The sequence below is a fragment of the Acipenser ruthenus genome, chromosome 24 (genome assembly GCF_902713425.1).
Source record: "Acipenser ruthenus chromosome 24, fAciRut3.2 maternal haplotype, whole genome shotgun sequence".
Taxonomy (NCBI): Eukaryota; Metazoa; Chordata; class Actinopteri; order Acipenseriformes; family Acipenseridae; genus Acipenser; species Acipenser ruthenus.
In genome coordinates, this window is record NC_081212.1 from 17,665,860 (window position 1) to 17,688,955 (window position 23,096).

At 38.2% G+C, this 23,096-nt stretch overlaps 1 protein-coding gene across 1 annotated transcript in view; it reads left to right on the top strand.

The window, feature by feature from the left end:
- The first annotated feature begins 3,233 nt into the window (after positions 1-3,233).
- Positions 3,234-23,096, top strand: part of LOC117429163 (chondroitin sulfate proteoglycan 4-like) — a 48,297-nt gene continuing 28,434 nt past the window's right edge. The window contains exon 1 of the mRNA XM_058998468.1: positions 3,234-3,398. Within this exon, the coding sequence (XP_058854451.1) occupies positions 3,329-3,398 (70 nt within the window). The 5' untranslated portion in view covers positions 3,234-3,328. The remainder of the gene's footprint in view (positions 3,399-23,096) is intronic.

The window sequence follows — 23,096 nt, forward strand, 5'->3', positions numbered from 1 at the left end:
ACACAGAGGGAGAAAGGCTGTTAAGGTGTTTTGACTATTGAGCTCATAAGCTGCTCCTCTGTTCTAGTTGCCTGCTATAAACATATGCAATGTAGGCTACATCAGCCAATCTGTCTTTAATTTGAACACAAGCAGCACACTGATAAGGGTTTTTTGCAGCAAAGCAAAGTGGTAGACACTGGTTCTTCCTTCTAAGACACTTTCGCTGATCTAGCCTTTGTTTTATATATATATATATATATATATATATATATATGTATATATATATATATATATGGAGTTCAAACAGGATGGTGCCTGTATATTTATTGAAAACAAAACAAACAAAATAAATCCTAACCTCAAGTTGGAGCACTAGCTAACCCTTTAACAGTTCTAGCTATAAAACCAGATGACTAAGCCATTTACTGGTAACCAAACCCACTTGTTCTCAAACAAGTTACCTACAATACCTTTCACTCTCACACAGGTCTCTCCACAGGCCTAGGCCTTCACACACACAAACTAACACATTTCCTCCCTGTTTTTATATACACCTGCCTGCTTGATCACAGGCAGGTGCGTCTCATTATTGGCTTAAAAGCCAATCAGCCCCAAGGTATCCTGGGGGATTTAGTCCTATATCCTCCAGGACTACATTTGCACTTATTTCCTCCCCCTTCTCTGCCACAACACCATAAAAAGGTAAGGAGGCAGTAAAATAATAATAATAATAATAATAATAATAATAATAATAATAATAATAATAATGATGATAATATCATCATCATCATCATCATCATCATCATCATCATCATCATCATCATCATTATTATTATTATTAATAATACTGACTTAGGTACCTACATAATTATGTTCATTCTGGCTGCAATGTGTTTAATATGAGTACATTGTAACCTCTTGCCTCTTGAAAATGTTGACATTCCATTTTTTTTCTCTCATCTCAGACCATTAATGCACAGCTGCAAAAGCCAGAACTATTCTAGAATTCTGCCCTCTGATGACATTGTGGTAACAGAGATACAATTAGATATTTTCTGCTATGGGAACCCGTAGTAGAATCACTGAACAGTTCACACCAAAGGTAACGGCAGTTTCAATGTCACATTCAGGATGAATTAAAAAAAATGTATAGACATTTTCTCTTGCTATGATTTGTACTGATTTTGAAAGTTTGAGATAAATACATCAAAAGTGTGTCTCAAAGTGAACAATATTAGTGCATAGTCCACTCTGGAGACAGAGAGAAGGGAAGATGAGAGAAGCTTTTGACGTTTTGGAAAATGATTTTGTTTGGATTCTGTGGTGAAAAAAAAAAAAAATAGACAATATTGGAATAATTGCACATCTCGTAATGACTGAAAACATCATAAGGCTACAGTATAGCTATTCTATGGTGGACAACCCAATAAAAATATTATTAAATAATGGAAAGTTTGCATGCTATATCATACACCAGATGGCTTTTAATGTGATTATACTTCAACAAAGGTTCTGTTCTTGCAGGGTTACCAGCGGGGCTGTGTTCACTGTGACTCCATGGACTGAAGGGTGTGGAAGGGATTTGAAAATAAACAGGAAACGGTTAATGGAGTAAGAAACTAACACAGTGTGTGCCTTTTTAAATACAAATTTCATCCTCAACTTGTGTATATTGTATGTACTGAGGCCGTAAACTGATGCGAAGAAAATAATCTTCCAATCGGCTTTTAAAACACTCAGTGGGGAAGTGAATCGCCGTTGATTGGTACTCAGCTGGAAACGTGAGGGAGACAGCTTTCTTTGTTTTGAAGTCAACACGCTATGAATGGATTTATTGGATACCTGCCTGTAAATACTTCTTAAAGACAATACGAGAATGATTGACAAGTAGTCTGCACACCCCTACTGCATACCACCAATGTTAAAATCATTTAGACTACTCAATGACAGCTAACAATGAAAGTAAGCTCAGGCAGTGTATTTCCTTCTGTTACAACAAATACAAATAAAAAAGAGAGTAGTTTTTTTTATTAGTTTCAATTTGGCAGTGATTAAGGATTTCTAGAAGGATTTGTTTCAGTTAATGCACAAATGTAGACAGATTATGATAGCTCACGTATAAACGAATTACATTTTTCCTAAGTTAGATACATATTGTATAGATATATACCCATTCAGTTTTATATACATAGATATATAGCATACTGTGTATACAGTACAGTACCCATATGAGTCGGTAGGAGACACACTCCTGCGGTGGAAAGGAGGTAGCGCATGTAAGACAAAGTTAAGATGTTGGGTTGGCAAGCACCAGGTAACAGCTTTGGGTCCTAATTTTACCTGAAATAGATAGGCTACACTGTATCTTGTCAAAGAGGCAATTCATGAATGTATCCATCTTTCTAAGAGTTCAACCCAAGTATATTAGGAATGAAGAATAAAAGGTTATTCCACACTGACGACCTCTAGCTGCCACATGCCATGCAGTGTAGAGTAGTGGTCAGAGCTCTGGACTCTTGACCGGAGGGTTGTGGGTTCAATCCCAGGTAGGGGACGCTGCTGCTGTACCCTTGAGCAAGGTACTTTACCTAGATTGCTCCAGTAAAAACCCAACTGTATAAATGGGTACTTGTATGTAAAAATAATGTGATATCTTGTAACAATTGTAAGTTGCCCTGGATAAGGGCGTCTGCTAAGAAATAAATAATAATAACCAGAAATGAAACCTCTCAAAGCCCATGAAACGTCTTTTTATTTACAAGGCAGCGTCTTGTTTGGTGCCTATCATAAGCATCGTTAATCCAGTATATCTTACTTTTGAAATGCAGTGCTTTTCACACAAATTCTACGTAAAAAGACATTCATTAAAATATTCATTTAAAATTCCATAAAAGGAAATCATTTTAAATGATCAACAGATTGATAATCAAAGTATTTGAGAATGGGGAATTAACACTGAAATTGATTACTAGACTCATTTAGGAAACATCAGCATTCTTAGTATGTCCCTTTTACTAAATCTTTTTTTAACTAGCAGACAGACATCTAACACTGTCAAGCCTACTATTTTAAGATCATTCTAAAACTGATGCTGGAAAAATGGGGAGCACTCTTTCTTTAAGAGGGAATAGCCTATGTAATCTGAGAGTCAGCTGTCTTGAGTGGCTGCAGGTTTCTCTGGGGTGGTGGGAGTGTATGTGTGTGTGTGGCGGGGGGTGGGGGGGCTGTCACTTTTACACACAAGTACCCAGCCCACTTCCATTAACTGAACAGCAGTGGTGAACAGACTTTCAATTGAAAACACATTCTTCTGGATGTAAAATGCGAATAGGAGTTACGTGCTAGCATGAGATCCCTAAGCTTCGTTTTGAGTTCCCTGCTGCCGCTGGTTTTCCTGGTTGGACCCTGCTATGGAGGTGGGTGCTCGGATTTAGCAACTCTGGCAGTGCAGAGATATTTACTTTTGCACTCAGTGCACTTCATAGGGATGCCTATTGAGTAGTTACTTTTTATCTAACACAATAACAATGCTTCAATCATATTAAGACAAATTTCAGTACAGTATATCAGTGAGAAAGTGGTGCTTGAAGTGTGGTACAGCGGCTCATTGTTTAATGACTTGCCTTGACGGTCAGTACCTGGCTTTCAAAGCTTAATTGGTTCATTCAGGTTTATCACGCAATGCAAGACGTCCATTGAAAAGTTCAGCATTTCGTTCAATGCTCAGTTCTTTGATTAGTCTTTGATGCATTTGAAGTTTAATTCTGTGGACAGTTGTTCATTTGAGTGGGCTCAAGGGTATAACTGATCTTGGTGAAATTTATACTGGTGAATTTGCACGGTAATTTTTGCCATGCTTTTCCTATGCTTTTATATGCATTTAACATGTGTTATCATAGTTGATCATAGTTTGAACAAGTCCTATACTTATCTGAAGTTTACCATGCTTTACTAAGCATCTAATGCCAGCATATTAAGATAAAGGTTGGATCAGGTAAAAAGTAGTACTTGTGTGTTATAGAAATGTGAACATACTAACATTAAAATAATCTTTTGTCAATTAAGCTTCTGGCCTGGATTTATTCTAGAACTTAACCACACTACAACAGCAAAATAGAACAAACAATAAATGAAGTTTATTATAAATATATAATGTGAAGTATTACTTAAAGTTGCATGACTAAATCAGAAGCGCACCCTGGCAGTGTGAGTCGTACTTACAGAATGCCCTACTGAAGGTGGGAATGTTTGGGTAGTAGTTGCCACCTAACCAGGTTTTCTGGAAGGTCCACAAATTCAATATTTCTTTTCCAGATGGAGATCCCAAATAATATTTCACTCTAGATATAGCAATAACTGTGTATGTTGATGAAACACTTGTGGAATACATACTTTATTAAAGCAATCTAGAACATTAGCCTATGTGTATCTTGAACTATTTTGTGCACTTTATTCAGACTACCTGGAGAACACATTTTCAGCTTGATGTACTGCCATGGATAATTTAAAAGAGGCTCCCCTTTTCCGCTATAATTGCAGGCTATCGGTTGTGATTGTGCTGATGTTTAGAAGGCATTCTACTCATCCAGCCTCCTGCACTTTTACAGTACAAACCCTTTGCATGGGGTTACTAATTCTATTTCACAAACACTGCACTTACAAAATACTATGATAACTCATCTGTCTCCCATCCAGCATACAGACCCAGCTAGTGACTGTGTTGTCATCACAAGATAACGCAATTCCCAGCGTCTTGAGAGCAGTTACACCGTTAAACAGGCTCTGTCTGCTGTAAAGTGATACCTTGTTATTAATGTTTACACTTTTGGGGCCTATTTTGAAGCTCAATTTTCAAATATGAAATTCTGATTGAATAAAACAGGAAAGAAACGCTGTTGTAGGAACAGTTACATCATTGTTGGAAGCAGTCTGCTGCTGGTTTGAAAATGTTAAGAACAGTGCCAAAATATGATCTACAAAATTGTACCCCAGTGCAAAATGCTTACCTTTGTTTCTTAAAAGCTGCCAAACTAAGAATATATTAAATAAATTTGCTGCGCTTTATAAGCTTCAATACAAATCCAAACAGTATTACATTTGTGTTGCCTGTTACCACACAAGTTCAACAGTCTCTTCCAGGTTTAGTACAGCCAGATTATTATTATTATTATTTATTTCTTAGCAGACACCCTTATCCAGGGCGACTTACAATTGTTACAAGATGTCACATTATATATTATTTCACATTATACAGATATCACATTATTTTTACATACAATTATCCATTTATACAGTTGGGTTTTTACTGGAGCAATCTAGGTAAAGTACCTTGCTCAAAGGTACAACAGCAGTGTCCCCCACTGGGGATTGAACCCACAACCCTCCAGTCAAGAGTCCAGAGCCCTAACCACTACTCCACACTGCTGCCCCATCATGTGCTGTACTTCAGTCTGCTGTCAGTTCTGCCAAGCACAATAAGCCTGTGCTGATTTATAACACAGACCTTATTTACTCAGTTAATCTGAGAGAAAGAGAATTATTGCTTGGGTATATATCTTTAACTTCTTGATGCATGCCAGTCAGCAGGACACAAAGCAGATTGTTTGATCCCTATTTTGACTGCTTGATCTGTAGCACACTGTTAAAGCCTCTATCTCAGTCCTGCCTTTGAGACGTTTAGTCTTGGTGGTTCAGTAATGGGCCAGTGCTCAATCTGTGCTTTGGTATTATGTTAGATCCGGATGTACTGTGCCAGAAGTTCAGGTGTAAGAGAACATGTATCACAGTCTTATTGGTTATTGCTAACTTCAGTACTATTATAGCACTGTCTCATACACTGTATTGCAGTTTATAAGAAAGTAAAAGTTCACCACAGACCAGTCCAAGCAGAGACAAAACAAAACGTTGACTTCCCTTACCACACGATTTGTAATGGTAATTTCACTGAACAGGAGCACAGGCTGCGTGTATGAATGAGAATACGAGAATAAGGGAATGGAGTGCTTATGACTGGGATTTAAGGTCAGAGTGAGGACAGTGTTGCCAGGGTTACAGCTTGGAAGTGAGCTTCGCTTCCCCAATCAGGTAGGTAAAGATAGGAAAAGAAGGACATCAAAAATGTCCCCAAAACTCATTGGAAAGCACCCGAAAGCTAGGCTGGGGGAGGTTGACAGGGAGGATCCTGCGCTCCTGCCCCCTGAACCACACACAACGCTTCGAGTAATGGTGCTGTTGTAATGTAGCCCAAGGTATCTTAATGGTAACAATTATTTTATTTGTTACCAATGGTATAAGGCACTCTTATAAACTATTACAGTACCATACCAGTACCATACTGTGCTTTTGGAGTCGATGGGCAGCACTTTCTGGTAATGCTGTGGTTTTTAAAATGCTTTGTTTGGGTTTCATCAAGGTGATACATATGGGTATTATAATGATATCCAAATAGTATTTTTCATTCTTTGGATTCCAGATGATACTGTAAGTCCCCCACTGCTATGTGTGCTGTGTGCCGTACTGTATACAAATTCAGATTGTTGTTTGTGTCGTATCTCCTAATATAGACACAAAATGTTCTGCTGTAGAAACAGAACGTGCCAGACAAGATCATAATCCTCAATCATGCTGTCCTTTACAAATGTCTGGTATGCAAAATCTTAACAACATTGGCGCTTACTATGATAATTTTGCAATTAACCTTGATTTTCCCATCTTACAGTGTATACTGCATTTGCTGTTCTTTCCATGATTTACCTTAAACCTGTTTGCTTGCCTGTATTTTGTGATATGTACAATGAAGCTCAATCACCACATAGATACCTCATGTGCACTGCACAAATTGGCACTGCGGTGAGGTTCTTGGGAGCATTTCCATTGCCTGGCGATAGTCCGTGCAGGGCAGGGTGGGGTAAAGCTTAATAAAACTGACAAATTAAGAAAAACAGCGAACGCAATGCATAGTAAAGTGGAGAATATATTTTTATATAAATCAGTACTATATTAACAGATTACAGACCTGTGAAGGTGTTACCTTGTCACACCTCCTTAATAAAACCACCCTTGATGAGTCCTACTGAGTCCTAGTCTGCTGTCCTCTGCTCGTCTCCTGCACCCTCCCTTTCAGGCTCTCTGCTATAAGGATGCTATCGACTCCACTGTCATGAGAAGCCTTTCTTCAGCACATCTCTGATACTGTATAATGCAAGGCTACCACTTTTAAAGCTCTCAAGGCTGCTACACGCTCAGTTCAAGGCTGCTACATGCTCAGTTCTCATTTGAAGGATTCCTAGGCACATTGGTGTGTTTAATGTTTCACTGTGTGTGTTCTCTGTCTCTATCCATTGTTGTTTAGTTTTGTTATAGCAGACACTAGTCTGAACCCTGGTAGTCTGATCTGACCTATGATCCGTACCATGGATATGAAATGCATGCTAATAGCTCTCGAAAACATATTTTAATATCATAATTCTACGGCATGCATACACAACATTTACAACTGACAGGAATTTAATTTCAAAAAGTAACGGCAGATTTTTGATCAAATGTGTTTCAAAAACATAAAACAAAGAGTGAACAAGTCATTTGTAATATGGGACATATTAAGATTGTTTCTCTAGAACAGATCTCCAGTCTGAATGGGGGTCCAGATTCGACTAACTATTCCTGGAAAAAATAACCCTTTTCAACAAACTCTGAAAGCTGAATTTCTGAAGTGAGTTGAATTATACTTCTGTTACTCTTGTAAGTCTGTTAGTTTATTACCAAATGACTGCTCCTTTGAGAGGACAGATAGCCCTCATGCATGCAGCCTGGTGTATAATGGGGTTTTGTTACTTTCAAGGGTCGTGTTTGTAGTTTCTGTCTCTCTGCTCCCTCTGTACATTTGAGATATAAGGCTGCTACTGTGTTATCCCACACCAGCTTTCTCCAACACGGTTATAGAGAATTACATTAAATTCTTGTTCAGAATTTTCTTTGGAATTTATCTAGTTTTTGTAGATGTTTTTTTTTTTTTTTTGGGGGGGGGGGGGGGGGATTTGTTTTCTAATAGTTGCTCTAGAATGAAACGGTTAATGCAGAAGTATTTAAGCCCCAACTTTTATGGACGTGGTGATCCATGACTATGTCGAGTAGGAAACAGTAAATCTACTTACTAGTTAAGCCCTCATAAACAACAGCATGGGATTCATACATGTGTGCATGGTGTGCATGTAAGTGGTACTATACCCTAACCACTGTTTCTCTTTTTGTGAAGACTTTGCTTTATTTAAGAAAAAAAGCTGTTACATTGGGTTTCTGATCTACTTTTATTCTGCGTCATAATAGAGAGGTTTAGCTAGACGACATTAAAAATAAGTTTCAGTTTTGCTTAGAACAAGCTTAATTCCAGCGACATTAGTTGGTTATGGCTTTCTGGTCGCCTGTAGTAGATATGGTATACGTTCAAACCATGTGCATTTCACCATAACTGTGATTGCGCCATTCAACAATGTATGTGCTCTACTAAAAACGGCAACATTTTACTTGAATTATACTTAAGTACACAGTCGATTATCCAGAAGTCAAATAACCGGACCACTGCCTGGTCCATATAAAAAATTATTTAACATGTGTCGGACATTAATGTTTAAAGTGTTCCTGTTGCTTTCACAGTGTCAGTTATCCATGTTACACCTGCATTAGTCTGGTTACTTGATTACTGTAGGCTATTTGGTTGTAGTTCAAACTCACTCCAATGGTCTAGCAGCAATCATACATGCAGCAGAGGTACGCCACAGTTAACCTATAGCTTTGTATTTAAAATATTTGATGTCAGAAGTGAAGAACCAAAAGCACAATAAAAAGGAAGGCCAATAAAGTTGATAAAGCTAAAAGAGGTAAGAAAATTGATTTTAAAGCATTAGCTGGCTCTCCTTTTAGCAACCATTCTGTCTGAAGCAAATGCTTAATAAATCCATCCCACAGAGAATAAAGAATTAAAATATTCTGGACCCAGACTTGGCGTCTTTAGATAAATTAGTGGTTGGTTTTTGAAATGGGGGTGGGTATGATTTTTTTTCATGCAGAACAATGCTGGCCGTATATCAGATTAGACTCTTGTTCCCCTCAAATTTCTGATTGGGTTTCAAATGTTATGGGTAATTTGTAAGTGTTTAGTCAGTGGCTGTTCCATTGGGAGCCTGTCAGGAGCTGAATGTGCAGTGCTCCAACATGGGAAAGGCCAGGATCTTGGCAGCTTGTGGACTGGAATAGATTGCATGGGATAAATATAGCAGCTCTACACAAAGAGAGTATAATGCTTGATGTAAGGACAGCATGCTTGCCTGTGGGTATTACACTGGGCCTGAGTTCACACAGACCCAAGTGTTCTATGCTGTCGCTGTGAAACTCTGGAACATTCTTTCCTGAAATTGGGAAATACCCTTTCTCTCTGATCTCTCACCCCTTATAAAACTGCATTGCTGAAAAAACACATGCGATTAGTTGACTGCCACTTTTCTATCAAGAAGTCGACTCTTTGGTGCTGGCCCAAATGTCGAGTTTTCTGAGATGTGATTGTGCAGTGTGATTTTATGTAACATGTGATAGTGTTGCTGCTGCTGCCCAATATTGCAGCCATTACTGTAAAAGATTGTGATCAAGAAAACAACTCAAAACTAGTATGTCTCCTCTCTTAACTGCAAGTGATTTCAAGCTTGTTTTTTTATGTTACATCATGTTGATGTATTTTTTCCCTATACTATTTTTTTAAAGTATTGCATGCAAATTTACAGCACTTCTGTGGCATCATTTAACTGAGAAAAACAGAATAGAATTTTAAGTTTAGATACAAAATATGTAGATTTAAAAAAAATGTAAATGTAGTTGAATTCCACCTTTTGTATTGGCTTTGCCTGGTGTAATAGACAGGTACCTGAAATAAAATATTTTTTAATCTTTTTATTTGTGTACATCCAAGAATAAACTTCTTTTTTCTTCATTTATATATATATATATATATATATATATATATATATATATAGAGAGAGAGAGAGAGAGAGAGAGAGAGAGAGAGAGAGAGAGAGAGAGAGAGAGAGAGACTTTATACTATTTATCCTTTTACCATAACATACCACAGTAGATTTTGAAAAGGGTATACACAAAATACATTGATATTACCTTATACAAGCACACATTTTATACTTAACAGGTTAGCTCTACACAGACGCAGACACAGATACAGACATTCACGCACACACGCAGACACACACGCACACACTTTGTAGATGAATAAGCAAAAACTACCCATGGGAGACATATCATCCATTTAAATATGCAAGCTCCAGAGATTAATGATCCTAGCAATTACTGTACAGTGTACACAGACAGGAAGAAACAGAAAAGCTTCCATCACCTAGAGTAGGCAATATTGCAAACCTAGTGGAATTGGACTAATCTGTTCTCCTTTCTTGTGGGGGCTTCCTCGTTGAAGTTTATGGGATTGCACAGTAATTTAACTTTAAAAATGCAATACAGTGACATGAGAAGACATTCCAATAAGCTTTACAATCTGAAATTTAAAAAGACAAGGCAGAGGCCATGCACAATCCAAATTCTATAGATTTGGAAGGGACAAGGTTAAAAACCTGTCCCTGGAGATAAACTGGCTCCCTAATTCTTCTCAGTTCCAGTCATGGGGCAGTGTGGATGGATGGAGGAGAACTGGTACTCTGGTTGGTTGGCCAATGTACAGATCAATCAGTTCATAGAGAAAGGATAGCTGCTTATGCCTGTATATAGTGCTGCTTCAAAAAGCTCATTTATTTGATAAAAAGCCTAAATCTAGATGGCTTTTGTTTGTTGCATTTATGTTAACAGAAAGGGGCTTAACTTCATATGTTTGTTTGTGTGATTCTTGCCTTGTCTGCCTGGCCATTGGCTGTCCTCTCATAAAGACATTGGTTGCTTGGTTTTCTTAGCTTTTGCTTCAGTCTGAAAATTGCACTGAAAACTTTTGCACTGAAACATTTTGTAAACTTATTGCATATTGCTTTAGCTTAGGCCTTCAAAGATTTCTTAGGACATAAAAAGGGCTACTGAAGGGAAAGCTAGCTAAAATGTTAGTTAAAAGCTACGTTATACAATCATTTACAATACTGACTTAGATGCCAAATCATGGTAGGAACGGATTTCAAGTAGCAGTTCCATTGAAAATTTGTGTTGCTGGCCAATTTCCTTTCACTGAAAGATGTGATCCTAGTTCTAGTTGCTGTACCACTGACCCATCATGTAAACTCTGATTTGATCTCAACCTACAGTATTTACTTCCTCGCTCAAGGACATGTGCAGCTGCATCTTATGAGTGTAAGAGCTTGGCATGCTCCCTAGGCTCTCTGTTGGGAGAGTAGAGGGGACACTTCTTTAACAACCTCCCTCTTTACTGAAGTCTGTGTCCCTGTTGTTTAAACAGCGTTGGAGAATGGTAGACAAACTGGTAAACAAAAACCCAAAGGAATACCTAGCCAAGCAGGAAGTAGTCTAACTGACTTCTGGAAAGATCTCTGTTGCAGCTCAACCCTACAACTAATTCGATGGAGGTTTTGGCAGCCTCTCCTTTTTCAAAACATTTATGCTATCTTTCCAGTGAATGAACTCATTTGGTTTTGGCAGAAAAGCAGACAGTTGGGTTTCAGTAACTCAAATGTTAATGCTACAAAGACTCCATTTAGAACTATCTTTAAGTTTTTTTTTTTTTTTTTTTCCTTTTCCTCCTCTACATCCTGTTTTACTGGTCCCTCCTGTCTGGCCACAAAACGTGCTCAATCTTTTGCTTATAAAAATATAACTGCACTGTACTCCTGTTGCCTGGTAACCCTTTCAGGCTGGGCCACGTGAAGTCTGGCACCCACTGAATTGAAAAATGTACAGCAATTGGATAAAGTATGCCTTATTAAAACTGACTATTAAAGTAAAGTAAATCAAATAAAACATGGTGAGATGGCTTAGCGGTTACAGCTGGGGACTGGGGAAAGTGTGGTTGACTAAGATGCTGTGTGCCTGGACAATTCATTTGAGAACTAATGGGGCAGTGTTTGCTAGGGTTAGAGTGTGGAAGTAGTGTGATCTTGAGGTTGGAGATGAAAACAGAGAGTGCAACCATGTTTTCATGGTACATACTGTGTTTTAGTGTATTGTCACATCACACCATTATTATCCCCAGCTGGGGATGAAATCCCCTGTGATGGGGAAGTGGTCATACGTACCTCACATTTCGCAAGTTTCCATATCTGGAGAATCTCTCATCCAATTGTCATGAAGCTTGGTATTGAAATATAGTTTAAGTTATTGAGAATATCCTATTCTGGAGATATAGTGGGTGTATTCTGGAGAATTCAATTCTAATTCAACTTTTCATTGCTAATGAAGCTGCTTAATTTATATTATTCTGTACATGCAGATACTGTTCCTACGTGCCATGGTCATTAACTTTTTCATCATACTGATAGCTCAGATCTTGAATTTACATAAAGGTTAATTGCAAGACAACCACTTGGGTTAGTTTTTGTAGGGAAGTGTGCAGTGCTCCTGGATCCACTAGAATTAATTATCAACTGCTCCATTGTAGTTTTACATTTTACAAAAAGAAAGTGATCACCTTGGTTAAATAGAGTTTGCTTCAATTCCGCAGAGTATTTACTGACGAGAATCAATTCTTAATAGGACTGTAATTAAATACTATTGGATACCAATATTTCCTTACAACTTGGCATTCACCAGCAGTGAGAAATGAAATGTACAATTGAACCGGGCCTCAAGGATAAAGATCACCGTAATGTGTGGGTGTTTTGAACTGGACTGCTTTACATTGGGGAGCATGCATATGGTCAGCATTACAATTTCCAAACTAGACTATTATAGAAAATATAATGTTTGTATACAATTTCTAGGTAATTCAATAACTATAAGATAGGCAGCAGTGTGGAGTAGTGGTTAGGGCTCTGGACTCTTGACCGGAGGGTCGTGGATTCAATCCCAGGTGGGGGACACTGCTGCTGTACCCTTGAGCAAGGTACTTTACCTAGATTGCTCCAGTAAAAAAAAAAAAAAAAAAACTGTATAAATGGGTAATTGTTTGTAAAAATAATGTGTAAAAAATAATGTGATATCTTGTAACAATTGCAAGTCGCCCTGGATAAGGGCGTCTGCTAAGAAATAAATAATAATAAGATGAAATAGTGGCAATTACACTGTAGCCATCTGGCAAAATACTTGTCTGCACAATAAATAGATTGATTCGGTAGATTCTGTTTTCACATTGGATTTAACAGATGAGGAAGATCCTGCTTAATATTCTATAGCAAAGCTGTGGTAATGCACTGGTTCTGTACCAAGCAGCAATGGGTGGCACGAAGGCAGCAACATTGCTGTGATTTGTAGAATGGCACAGCAGTAATATTTCTCTTTTTGCCAATGTTTGTATCATTTCAGCACCAGTGTGACAATTGTGGAATATTTGTGCAACTGTGTGTGTGTGTGTGTCCAATTGAAATGAGTATCAGAACACGGGGATTTATGGATGGGTTTGTCTGTCTGTCTGTCTGTGCATAAAAACATTTACAACGAGAGGAGGCCATTCAGCTTTATCCGGTTCCTAGCAGCTGCTTGATCTCAAAACATTGTCAAGGTGGGTCTTAAAGGATCCCAGTGATTCAGCATCAGCAACATGAGTAGGTAACCCATTCCATACCTTCACATTTGCACAGTTACATGTTTTACATGTACGCTCTCAGCAGTGTGTTAGTTGTTAAGTTGTGACTGTCTAGCGAGAGGAGCAGTAAACAAGTCGATATTCTGTGATTGACTGCTGGATGTGTTTCAGAATGTGGACCAGGTGATCCCTTGATTTATACATGGCTGAATAAATAAGCTACTGTGTATTGTACTTTACTATCTAGTTTAGAGTTACCAGTTAAAACAGAAATGAAGGCCTGAACCAACACAAATATTCAAATAATGCTTTCAATGTACAGCTATGGCCAAATGTTTTGCATCACCCTATAGAATTAACTCATTTTGCTTCATGATGTCGAATGAAACCTGCTGAATAATGTTACGTGAACATATTGAATTACATGCCACTTTGTGGTTTTCCATATACTTGATGAAAAAATGTGACATCAAACATGAAATACTGTACTACTATTATGGCTTCCGGTAGACTTTTGCGACATTTTTAGTTTTTTTTTAATTTCGTGATAAAAGATCTAAATTATGTTCATATATATATATATATATATATATATATATATATATATATATATATATATATATATATATATTTTTTTTTTTTTTTTTTTTTTTTAATTATGGGGTAGATGTACTAAGATGGGCCAGTCACAGCACAAAAAATACAGGAATTTGCATTTTCGTTGCAGCAATTCGTATGTACTAAGAGATAATATGTTAATGAAAAGAGATGCAATATACCCATTGGTGTACAATGTGAATAAAAGAATATTTTAAATTGAAACTAAATGATTTTAGTGTTTTTTTTTTTAATTATTATTATTTTTAACTTGGTCTACTTAGTATGCTAGACAATTAACACACAATAGATATGGTCCTATACAGATGCCCAGAAAGAGCTGAAGAGGTTAGTGGCACTTGTGAGCAATCTACTGCTCCCAACATGCTGGGAAAACCAGAAATGTCATAGAAATGTGTTTTCAAGGCTTGTAAGTACACCCTGACTTTAGTGAAAATTAGGTACTTGAGCACAAAACTTGCAACGCACGAGAAAAAGCGGACTGGGAAATGCCAGCAACAATTACAATTGTTTAAAACATGCTTTCTTAAAAAATTGATGCAATTGGAAGTGTCGCAATTGTAGGCAGCTTTAGTACATCTCATTATAATAGCATCATTTGCACTATCCCCGCCCCCTTTTTGCAAATTTATGCAGGAATGCCCATAAATACATATTCATCTAAGGTTGAGCCTCAAAGGCTTGGCTTGAAAAACTGCTGCTGCAAAGTATTCCCTTAAAAGTCGCTAACAGCATTGCTTATGCTTAGTGCATTTCACCCCAGACTTCAGACTCTGAAAAAGTTGTGCCCATCACTGTAGGTCCTGCTGATCTACTTTTTGAATATAGATCTTATATTATATTTGCTACAGTGGCAGATATTTATGTTTCTGACATACTTTTAAATAAAAGAAAAATGGGTTAGAAGTTAGGTAACATTAAAAGCGTTAGTGAACCGTGTTCTGTAATGAGGTAAGCTGAATCTCACACACATTCATTGCAGTTGTTCCCAGTTTTTTTCCTGGATGGTACGGTTTGTACATAAATATTTATTTTATTGGTGGAAAGAAGAGCAGCATGGATCCAAAAATAAAATAAATGTCTTTACCTCCATATAAAGCCAGAGTGTAATACAGTTTATTTGACAGACGTGTGTTAGAAACCAGAAAGGGATCGGGAACATTTCTAACTTCTTGCTAATCTATTTATTTTAAGACTATGTAGCCTGGATGATGTCCAACAAATTAATTGAATCAATAAATTAAGCAACCAGCCTAATTATCCTCTCTAGAAGGTTCTCATCATTATCTCATTTCCTGCTTGTGAATTAACATTTTGGAGGTCCTGGAGGTTGCTCAGGCCTTAACTCTAAAGGGTATGTGCCTCAGGTGGGGCTCGAATCCCTGTAACACAAACAGAAGGTGTTGCAGGGTAAATAAGCTTCACTTGAGACAACAAATATGAACCAATAATGACCTTATGAGAATGTTATTGAGGTAAGAAAATTACAAAAAGCCTTCATTATTACACCTTTCTAAATTCTAAATGTTTTTAGACTTCAAAACACAGAGAAAGAAAGCCTTAAATCCTTAAATGTAGATGTTATTAAAAGTTATGAGAGGGTTATAGAATAGCATCAGATTTAACTTACAAAAAACATTGAATGAATTATTCAAATCCCCACACACTCGTTTGTTAACCAGAAGTTGTATTTGGGGGCTAATTTTTTCGACGGTTATTTTTCAGAATAAGAAACAAACAATTGAGTTCAGAGCTAACCAAATAATTCCATAAATGCCATGCACATCCATTCAAGATGTCTCGAATGTGAAGTTTTAAAAGAAATGATGTAGTTTAATGATATACTTCCTTGGTAATAATATTTTTTATTTTTCGATTCATTGTCGATTCACATGAAATAATCACACATGTAAACTGGCCTAATGATGGCTTTTACACCCTAATGACAGTGTTATGGCAGGTGTTTCAAATACATTTGAAATCTTGATTGGTAAACAATTGTTTGATGTGCAAGGAAATGTACTTGAGAATGCATTATATTTGAAACACTAACGTTATATGGAAGTTATACATGGTATCTATCATAGAGAATCAGGGGCCAGCCTATATTTTAATAATGACAAAAATCAAGTTAAGCAAACAGCTATTAACATTTAGTCATGAATAATGCATACATCGAGTTCACCTTTGAAGGTCAATTAATTCATTTAGCTGATTCAATAAAACATAAATAATAAATTAAACCTTCTACCACAGAGATGAGATGCATTCGCGTTTTCACTGCTGTTCACATCTCAAAAATGTGGCTATGGATACCCAGCTGTAGTGCACCGCCAGCAACTCCCATGTTACATTAGCAAGGTCAGTTTCACTGAAGTGGGGAGTGTATCACATTTTTATAACTGTAGCACAATTATAGGGTACTAGTACTGTATGTAAAACAAATCTAATTGAATAGTAATCAAGAGTATCATTCATTTCGGCTCATCACTGGCATAGGGTCAGCTGTGACATCTTGCAATATTTCAAAACCCTCCTCATTAAGTTTGTAGTGTAACTACTATTTGTGTTAAGTGTTTTTTTTTTTCACACAGTATAATATGTGAAAGGCACTCCCTGTATATGACGTTAAGAAAATCAGATAGACCCTAGAAGCTGGTTTCACAGTCCCTGATTAGTACCAATCTTGGACTACCTAATTTGGATCAAATGTATTGATGTTACAAAGACTAACAGCACAGACTATAATATTGAGAGTCAAGTTCACAAACTGCAACATCAAGATTTTTTTCAAAGGGGTAGATGTACTAAAGTGTTGCATCTGTCACAATCGTTGCAAACCGCATGCAGACCAGTCGGAAGTGTAGCGTGAAATGTACTAAACAAACACAATGCTGTTAGCATCATTTAGCCTTACATGAATATGTAATTCTGGGCGTTCCTGCAGAAATCCACAAAAACAGGGTGGAGATTGAGAGATCAAAAATATTGTAATGAGATGTACTAAAGCTGCCAACAATTGCGACACTTACAATTGCATCAGTTTGTTAAGAACTTTTGAAAGCATGTTTTAAACAGTCGCAATTGTTGCTGGCATTTCCCAGTCCGTTTTTTCTTGTGTGTTGTCAGTTGTGCTCAATGTATTTTTGAGACGAATACCCAAGAACCAAATTTTCACTAAAGTCAGGGTGTACTTACAAGCCTTGAAAACAAATTTCTATGACATTTCTGGTTTTCCCAGCTTGTTGGGAGCAATAGACTGTATAGGACCGTGATCTGTTGTGTGTTAATTGTCTAGGCTACTAAGTAGACCAACTTAAAAATAAAATAATTTAGTTTCAATTCAATTTAAAATAATCTTTTAGGCTCCCAAGTGGCGCATCCAGTAAACGCACTCGCTAGAGTGCAGGATGCGCTCTATAGCCTGGACGTCGCCGGTTCGAGGCTATTCCGCAGCCGACCGTGGATGGGAGCTCCCAGGGGGCGGTGCTCAATTGGCCGAGCGTCGCCCGGGGGGAGGGAGGGTTAGGTCGGCCAGGGTGTCCTAGTCTGGCCGGGCGCCTGCGGGCTTGCCTGTAAGCTGCCCAGAGCTGCGTTGTCCTCCGACGCTGTAGCTCTGAGGCGGCTGCATGGTGAGTCTGCAGAGCGTAAAGAAGCGGGCAGCTGACGGCACACACTTCGGAGAGCGTGTGTTCATCTTCGCCCCTCCCGAGTCAGCGCAGGGGTGGAAGCGGTGAGCTGAGCCTAAAAATAATTGGGCATTTCAAATTGGGGAGAAAATAATAAAAACTAATTGGCAACGACTACATTTTAAAAATAAAAAAATAAAAAAAATAATAATAATAATCTTTTATTTGCATTGTGTACACCTCCTTATGTCGGACAAACATGTCCGGCATAGTGAGGGGCTACTGTATGATTATGAAAAGCTTTTGGGGGGTGAAGGTGGGGGTCTGTGTCAATGTGCCCCGCTCCTGTGTGTATTTTTGTGTTTTATGTTGTATGTTGTGTGTGTTAATGTTGGTACACGGGATATAATGTGGGTAATGAGCACGAGTGTTTAAAATGTATAATTGTATTTAGGCACAGGGATTGCACTTCACTTCACGTGCATTTAAAGTATTTAATATGTGAGCACGGGGTTGCAAAGAATTAGTTCACGTGCTGGGATTCAAGTGAATAATTAATTAGTAATTGAATCCTGGCACAACAGTATATATAGATGCACAAAGCACTCACTCGGGGTTGTGTGTTTGGTGAGTGGAGAACGGGTGTGGAGAAGGAGGTAAAATAAACTAAAATAATAAGTGTTTAGACTCACAGTGTTTGTTTTTCTGTCCATCCACTGTTTGTTCAGTGTTAATCCGTTTTGTTTGTCTATTTATTTTGGCCTCAATTGTCCTGTTTTCTGTTTAAAACCTTTTTGTTTCATTAAACCTACTGAGCGCAGCCATTGCGTTTTCAGTTTCAACCCCAGTACTGTCTGTCTGTGTGATTCTTTCTGGCCTGACGTCATCCCTGCAGCTAGCCTGTCACAGGGCCCCACTATAGAATCTGATGGGATTAAACTGCCTTTTATATGCTATTTTATTTGAAAAATACAGTACTGTGCAAAAGTTTTAGGCAGGTGTGAAAAAATGCTGTAAAGTAAGAATGCTTTCAAAAATAGACATGTTAATAGATTATATTTATCAATTAACTAAATGCAAAGTGAGTGAACAGAAGAAAAATCTAAATCAAATCCATATTTGGTGTGACCACCCTTTGCCTTCAAAACAGCATCAATTCTTCTAGGTACACTTGCACAAAGTCAGGGATTTTGTAGGCATATAGTCAGGTGTATGATTAAACAATTATACCAAACAGGTGCTAATGATCATCAATTCAATATGTAGGTTGAAACACAATCATTAACTGAAACAGAAACAGCTGTGTAGGAGGAATAAAACTGGGTGAGGAACAGCCAAACTCAGCTAACAAGGTGAGGTTGCTGAAGACAGTTTACTGTCAAAAGTCATACACCATGGCAAGACTGAGCACAGCAACAAGACACAAGGTAGTTATACTGCATCAGCAAGGTCTCTCCCAGGCAGAAATTTCAAGGCAGACAGGGGTTTCCAGAGGCTGTCCAAGCTCTTTTGAAGAAGCACAAAGAAACGGGCAACGTTGAGGACCGTAGACGCAGTGGTCGGCCAAGGAAACTTACTGCAGCAGATGAAAGACACATCATGCTTACTTCCCTTCGCAATCGGAAGATGTCCAGCAGTGCCATCAGCTCAGAATTGACAGAAAACAGTGGGACCCTGGTACACCCATCTACTGTCCGGAGAAATCTGGTCAGAAGTGGCCTTCATGGAAGACTTGCGGCCAAAAAGCCATACCTCCGACGTGGAAATAAGGCCAAGCGACTCAACTATGCACGAAAACACAGGAACTGGAAGTGATGGTATGGCCCCCACAGAGCCCTGATCTCAACATCATCGAGTCTGTCTGGGATTACATGAAGAGAGAGAAGCAACTGAGGCTGCCCCTAAATCCACAGAAGAACTGTGTTTAGTTCTCCAAGATGTTTGGGCCAACCTACCTGCCGAGTTCCTTCAAAAACTGTGTGCAAGTGTACCTAGAAGAATTGATGCTGTTTTGAAGGCAAAGGGTGATCACACCAAATATTGATTTGATGTAGATTTTTCTTCTGTTCACTCACTTTGCATTTTGTTAATTGATAAATATAAACTATTAACATGTCTATTTTTGAAAGCATTCTTACTTTACAGCATTTTTTCACACCTGCCTAAAACTTTTGCACAGTACTGTATGTCGCACAACTCTCGCTAGAGATCTCACTAAGATGACGCAAATAATATTTAAAGTAGTATATTGCGGCTCCCTTCATTAACATATTTCTTCTTGGTACATACGACAAAATGTGCACTTTGCGAATTGTCATATCGAAAATGCAAACTGCGGTATGTTTGCAATGCGACTGACCCATCTTAGTACATCTACCCCAACATGTAATATTGCAGAGGAACCCTGGCATGCAGACCTAATGCTGATTATGGAGATGTTACTTGCTTAAAGGGTTGTTTTTTTTTGCTAGTAAAATAATTCCATAAATTGTACCCTGTTATGCACTTCCATTCACTGTGTAGGTCTTATACTGCAGTTACAGTTCTCAAAAAACCCATAATAATGCATCCAACATGTTTTATTTAAAAATGATATCTATACTAAGTTTAAGAAATCAGTTTGTGTGCCTTATTTTCGGGTACTGTTTCACTTCCTAGGTCATTTCACCTCAGCAATGTGTTCAAGATCCAAGCATGTCACTAACCGCAAAGCATGTCGGTCATTGGATTCAGTTAGCTGGTTACTGACAGGAAAATGTATGTTTGGTTTTTTTTTTAACATGTGCTTCTTTCAAAACTGTACATACAGGCAGGCAAGACAACAATGACTACATACTGTATGAATTACATATGAATTATATTAAACTAAAGTTTAAAAAGGTGCCACCAAGTCCAGTGTCTCGCACAATAACAACTGAGGCACTACCTAATTAAAAAACCTGTGTTCTCAGTGTTCAGACACTTATAAGACAGTTATTTAAAGAATACAAACATGTTCAGTATTCTGTTGGGCTCAACAAATTTGTGTTATAATTTGATAAAGCTCTTTCCCATGAGACCTTGCTTAGCTTGAAGGTTTGTTTGTTTTCTGGTCCCTGAAGAGATAAGGTAAATGCTCCATGGTGAAAAGAACAAAAACAGAGGGAAAATCCCAAGAATGTTAATTACATGTTAAAATAATAGTAGTGGTCTCCTGGTAATGGCAGAGCTGTGAGGGCATAAAGGGCCGTCTCTCTAATTAAAGCTCCTTAAAAATATTTTGCTGCAAACTGCTTTGCATGTGTCGACTATCAAAGTGTTTGGGAAATTAGCCAGCTAGAAATTTTTGCCCAAAAATGTAGCTATTCATGTCTCTGTGTTTAACACATCTGCTCTTTTTAAAGAGTGATCTTTATTTTCCACAATGTAGAGGGATGAGTCATGCAAGTAGGAGCTCTTTGATTAGAATCTCTGTCTTGCCAAGGCTGGGGCCTACAGGGTTTGCTGCATTGGCTTTTGTACTTCTTCGGGTTAGGGAGACACTCCATCTGAAACGTTTCCCAAAAAACAGAATTGCGGTTTGTGCCGGGCCAACTCCTTCTTCTGCACCCCCCACCTCAGGTAGCAAAAACAGCCCGAAATGGTCCAATGAACCAATGCTGTTAAGTTCACTGAAGTAATTAGGTAATAATCAAGAAACGGTCACATATCCCTCCCAGCCCCTTGCAGTCATATTAAATCAGTGCCATCCAGTTGTACCAATAGCTCACACCACTGTACAGTAGCTGCCTCTGTGCTGCAATTGTTCCTTAGTACTGAACCACTACAGTGCCACTGCATTGTCATTGGATATCATTCTAGAGGTAATGTTGGGGAGTAACATATTACTGTAATCTGATTACATTTTTAAGTAACTTGTAACCGTAATGGTTCCTTTTTCAGGTAACGAAATGTGGTTACGTTTTATTTAAAAAAACCTTTTAGTGGGGTCTCCCAAGTGGCACATCCAGTAAAAGCACTCAGGTTTGAGATCACAGGTTCGAATGTCATTGCTGACCGCGCCCGGGGGTTCCTAGGGGGCGGCGCACAATTGTCCGAGTGCCACCTGGGTAGGGAGGGCTTAGGTCGGCAGGGAAATCCACAGTTCACCACGCACCAGCGACCCCTGTGGCTGATAGGGCATCTGTGGGTCTGCAGTGGAGCCATTCAGATATGTGTTGTCCACGTTTCGGAGGATGCGTGTTTTAGCCTCCGTTTCCCAAGTCGCCGAGGGGGTTGCAGCGGTGAACCGGGATAAAAATAATAATTGGGCATTCCAAATTGGGAAGAAAACCGGGGTAAAAACTATTAGCAACGACTACATTTTTAAAAATATATTTAAAAAAATTTTAAAAAAACTTTTAATTACATGTATGGCTGATATAGAACATGGAAATCAGAAAGAATATTTCGAGCTGCAACCTGATCAAACCAAATAAATGAATCTCTGTAAAATGTAAACTGTGCTTGAGAAGCATCTATTTGTAACTAACTGTAACTACTTACATTACTGAAATGAATAAGTTTCTGTAAGTTACTACTGGTACCCCTCCACTGCACCACCCAGACACAGGTACAATGAGGGAAGAGGTCATGGTAATGAGTTTTAGAACTCAGAGAGCCTTAGGATGAGGGAAGGCTCAATAATACAGCTTTCTTCATACAGAGAGCCTTTGAATGCAAGCAGGGTGGGGAAAAAAACATTCTTTCATAGCCAACAGTGGAACAGGAGGCCTATTGAATAAGTAGGGATGTTTATAGTAACATTCAGAGACGGTAAATCAGAGACCTTAAGAATAAACGGAATGTATTTGAATCTGTCAGGAGCAGAACAGTTAGCCTTTCAATACACGTGGAACAAAACTAATATCAGAGATAGCACTGGGACGTATACTAATCCATGTTTTGTGTTATATAAAACACTTTATTAGGTGAGAGCACTAATGAAGGAGACCAGAATGGATAGCCAATCAAAGCACCTGATTCAGAAACATTCCATTAAATCTTACATCCCATAATATTCATAAAACTCAATTTTCATGATCTGCAAACTTCGAGTAATCAATACAAAAAAAAAAAAAACAGTTCTTCACAAAACATTCCTTAATGTCCTAAAGTGAATCGGACTCATTGTCCCTTTAACTGGTAATGTTGCTAATCTA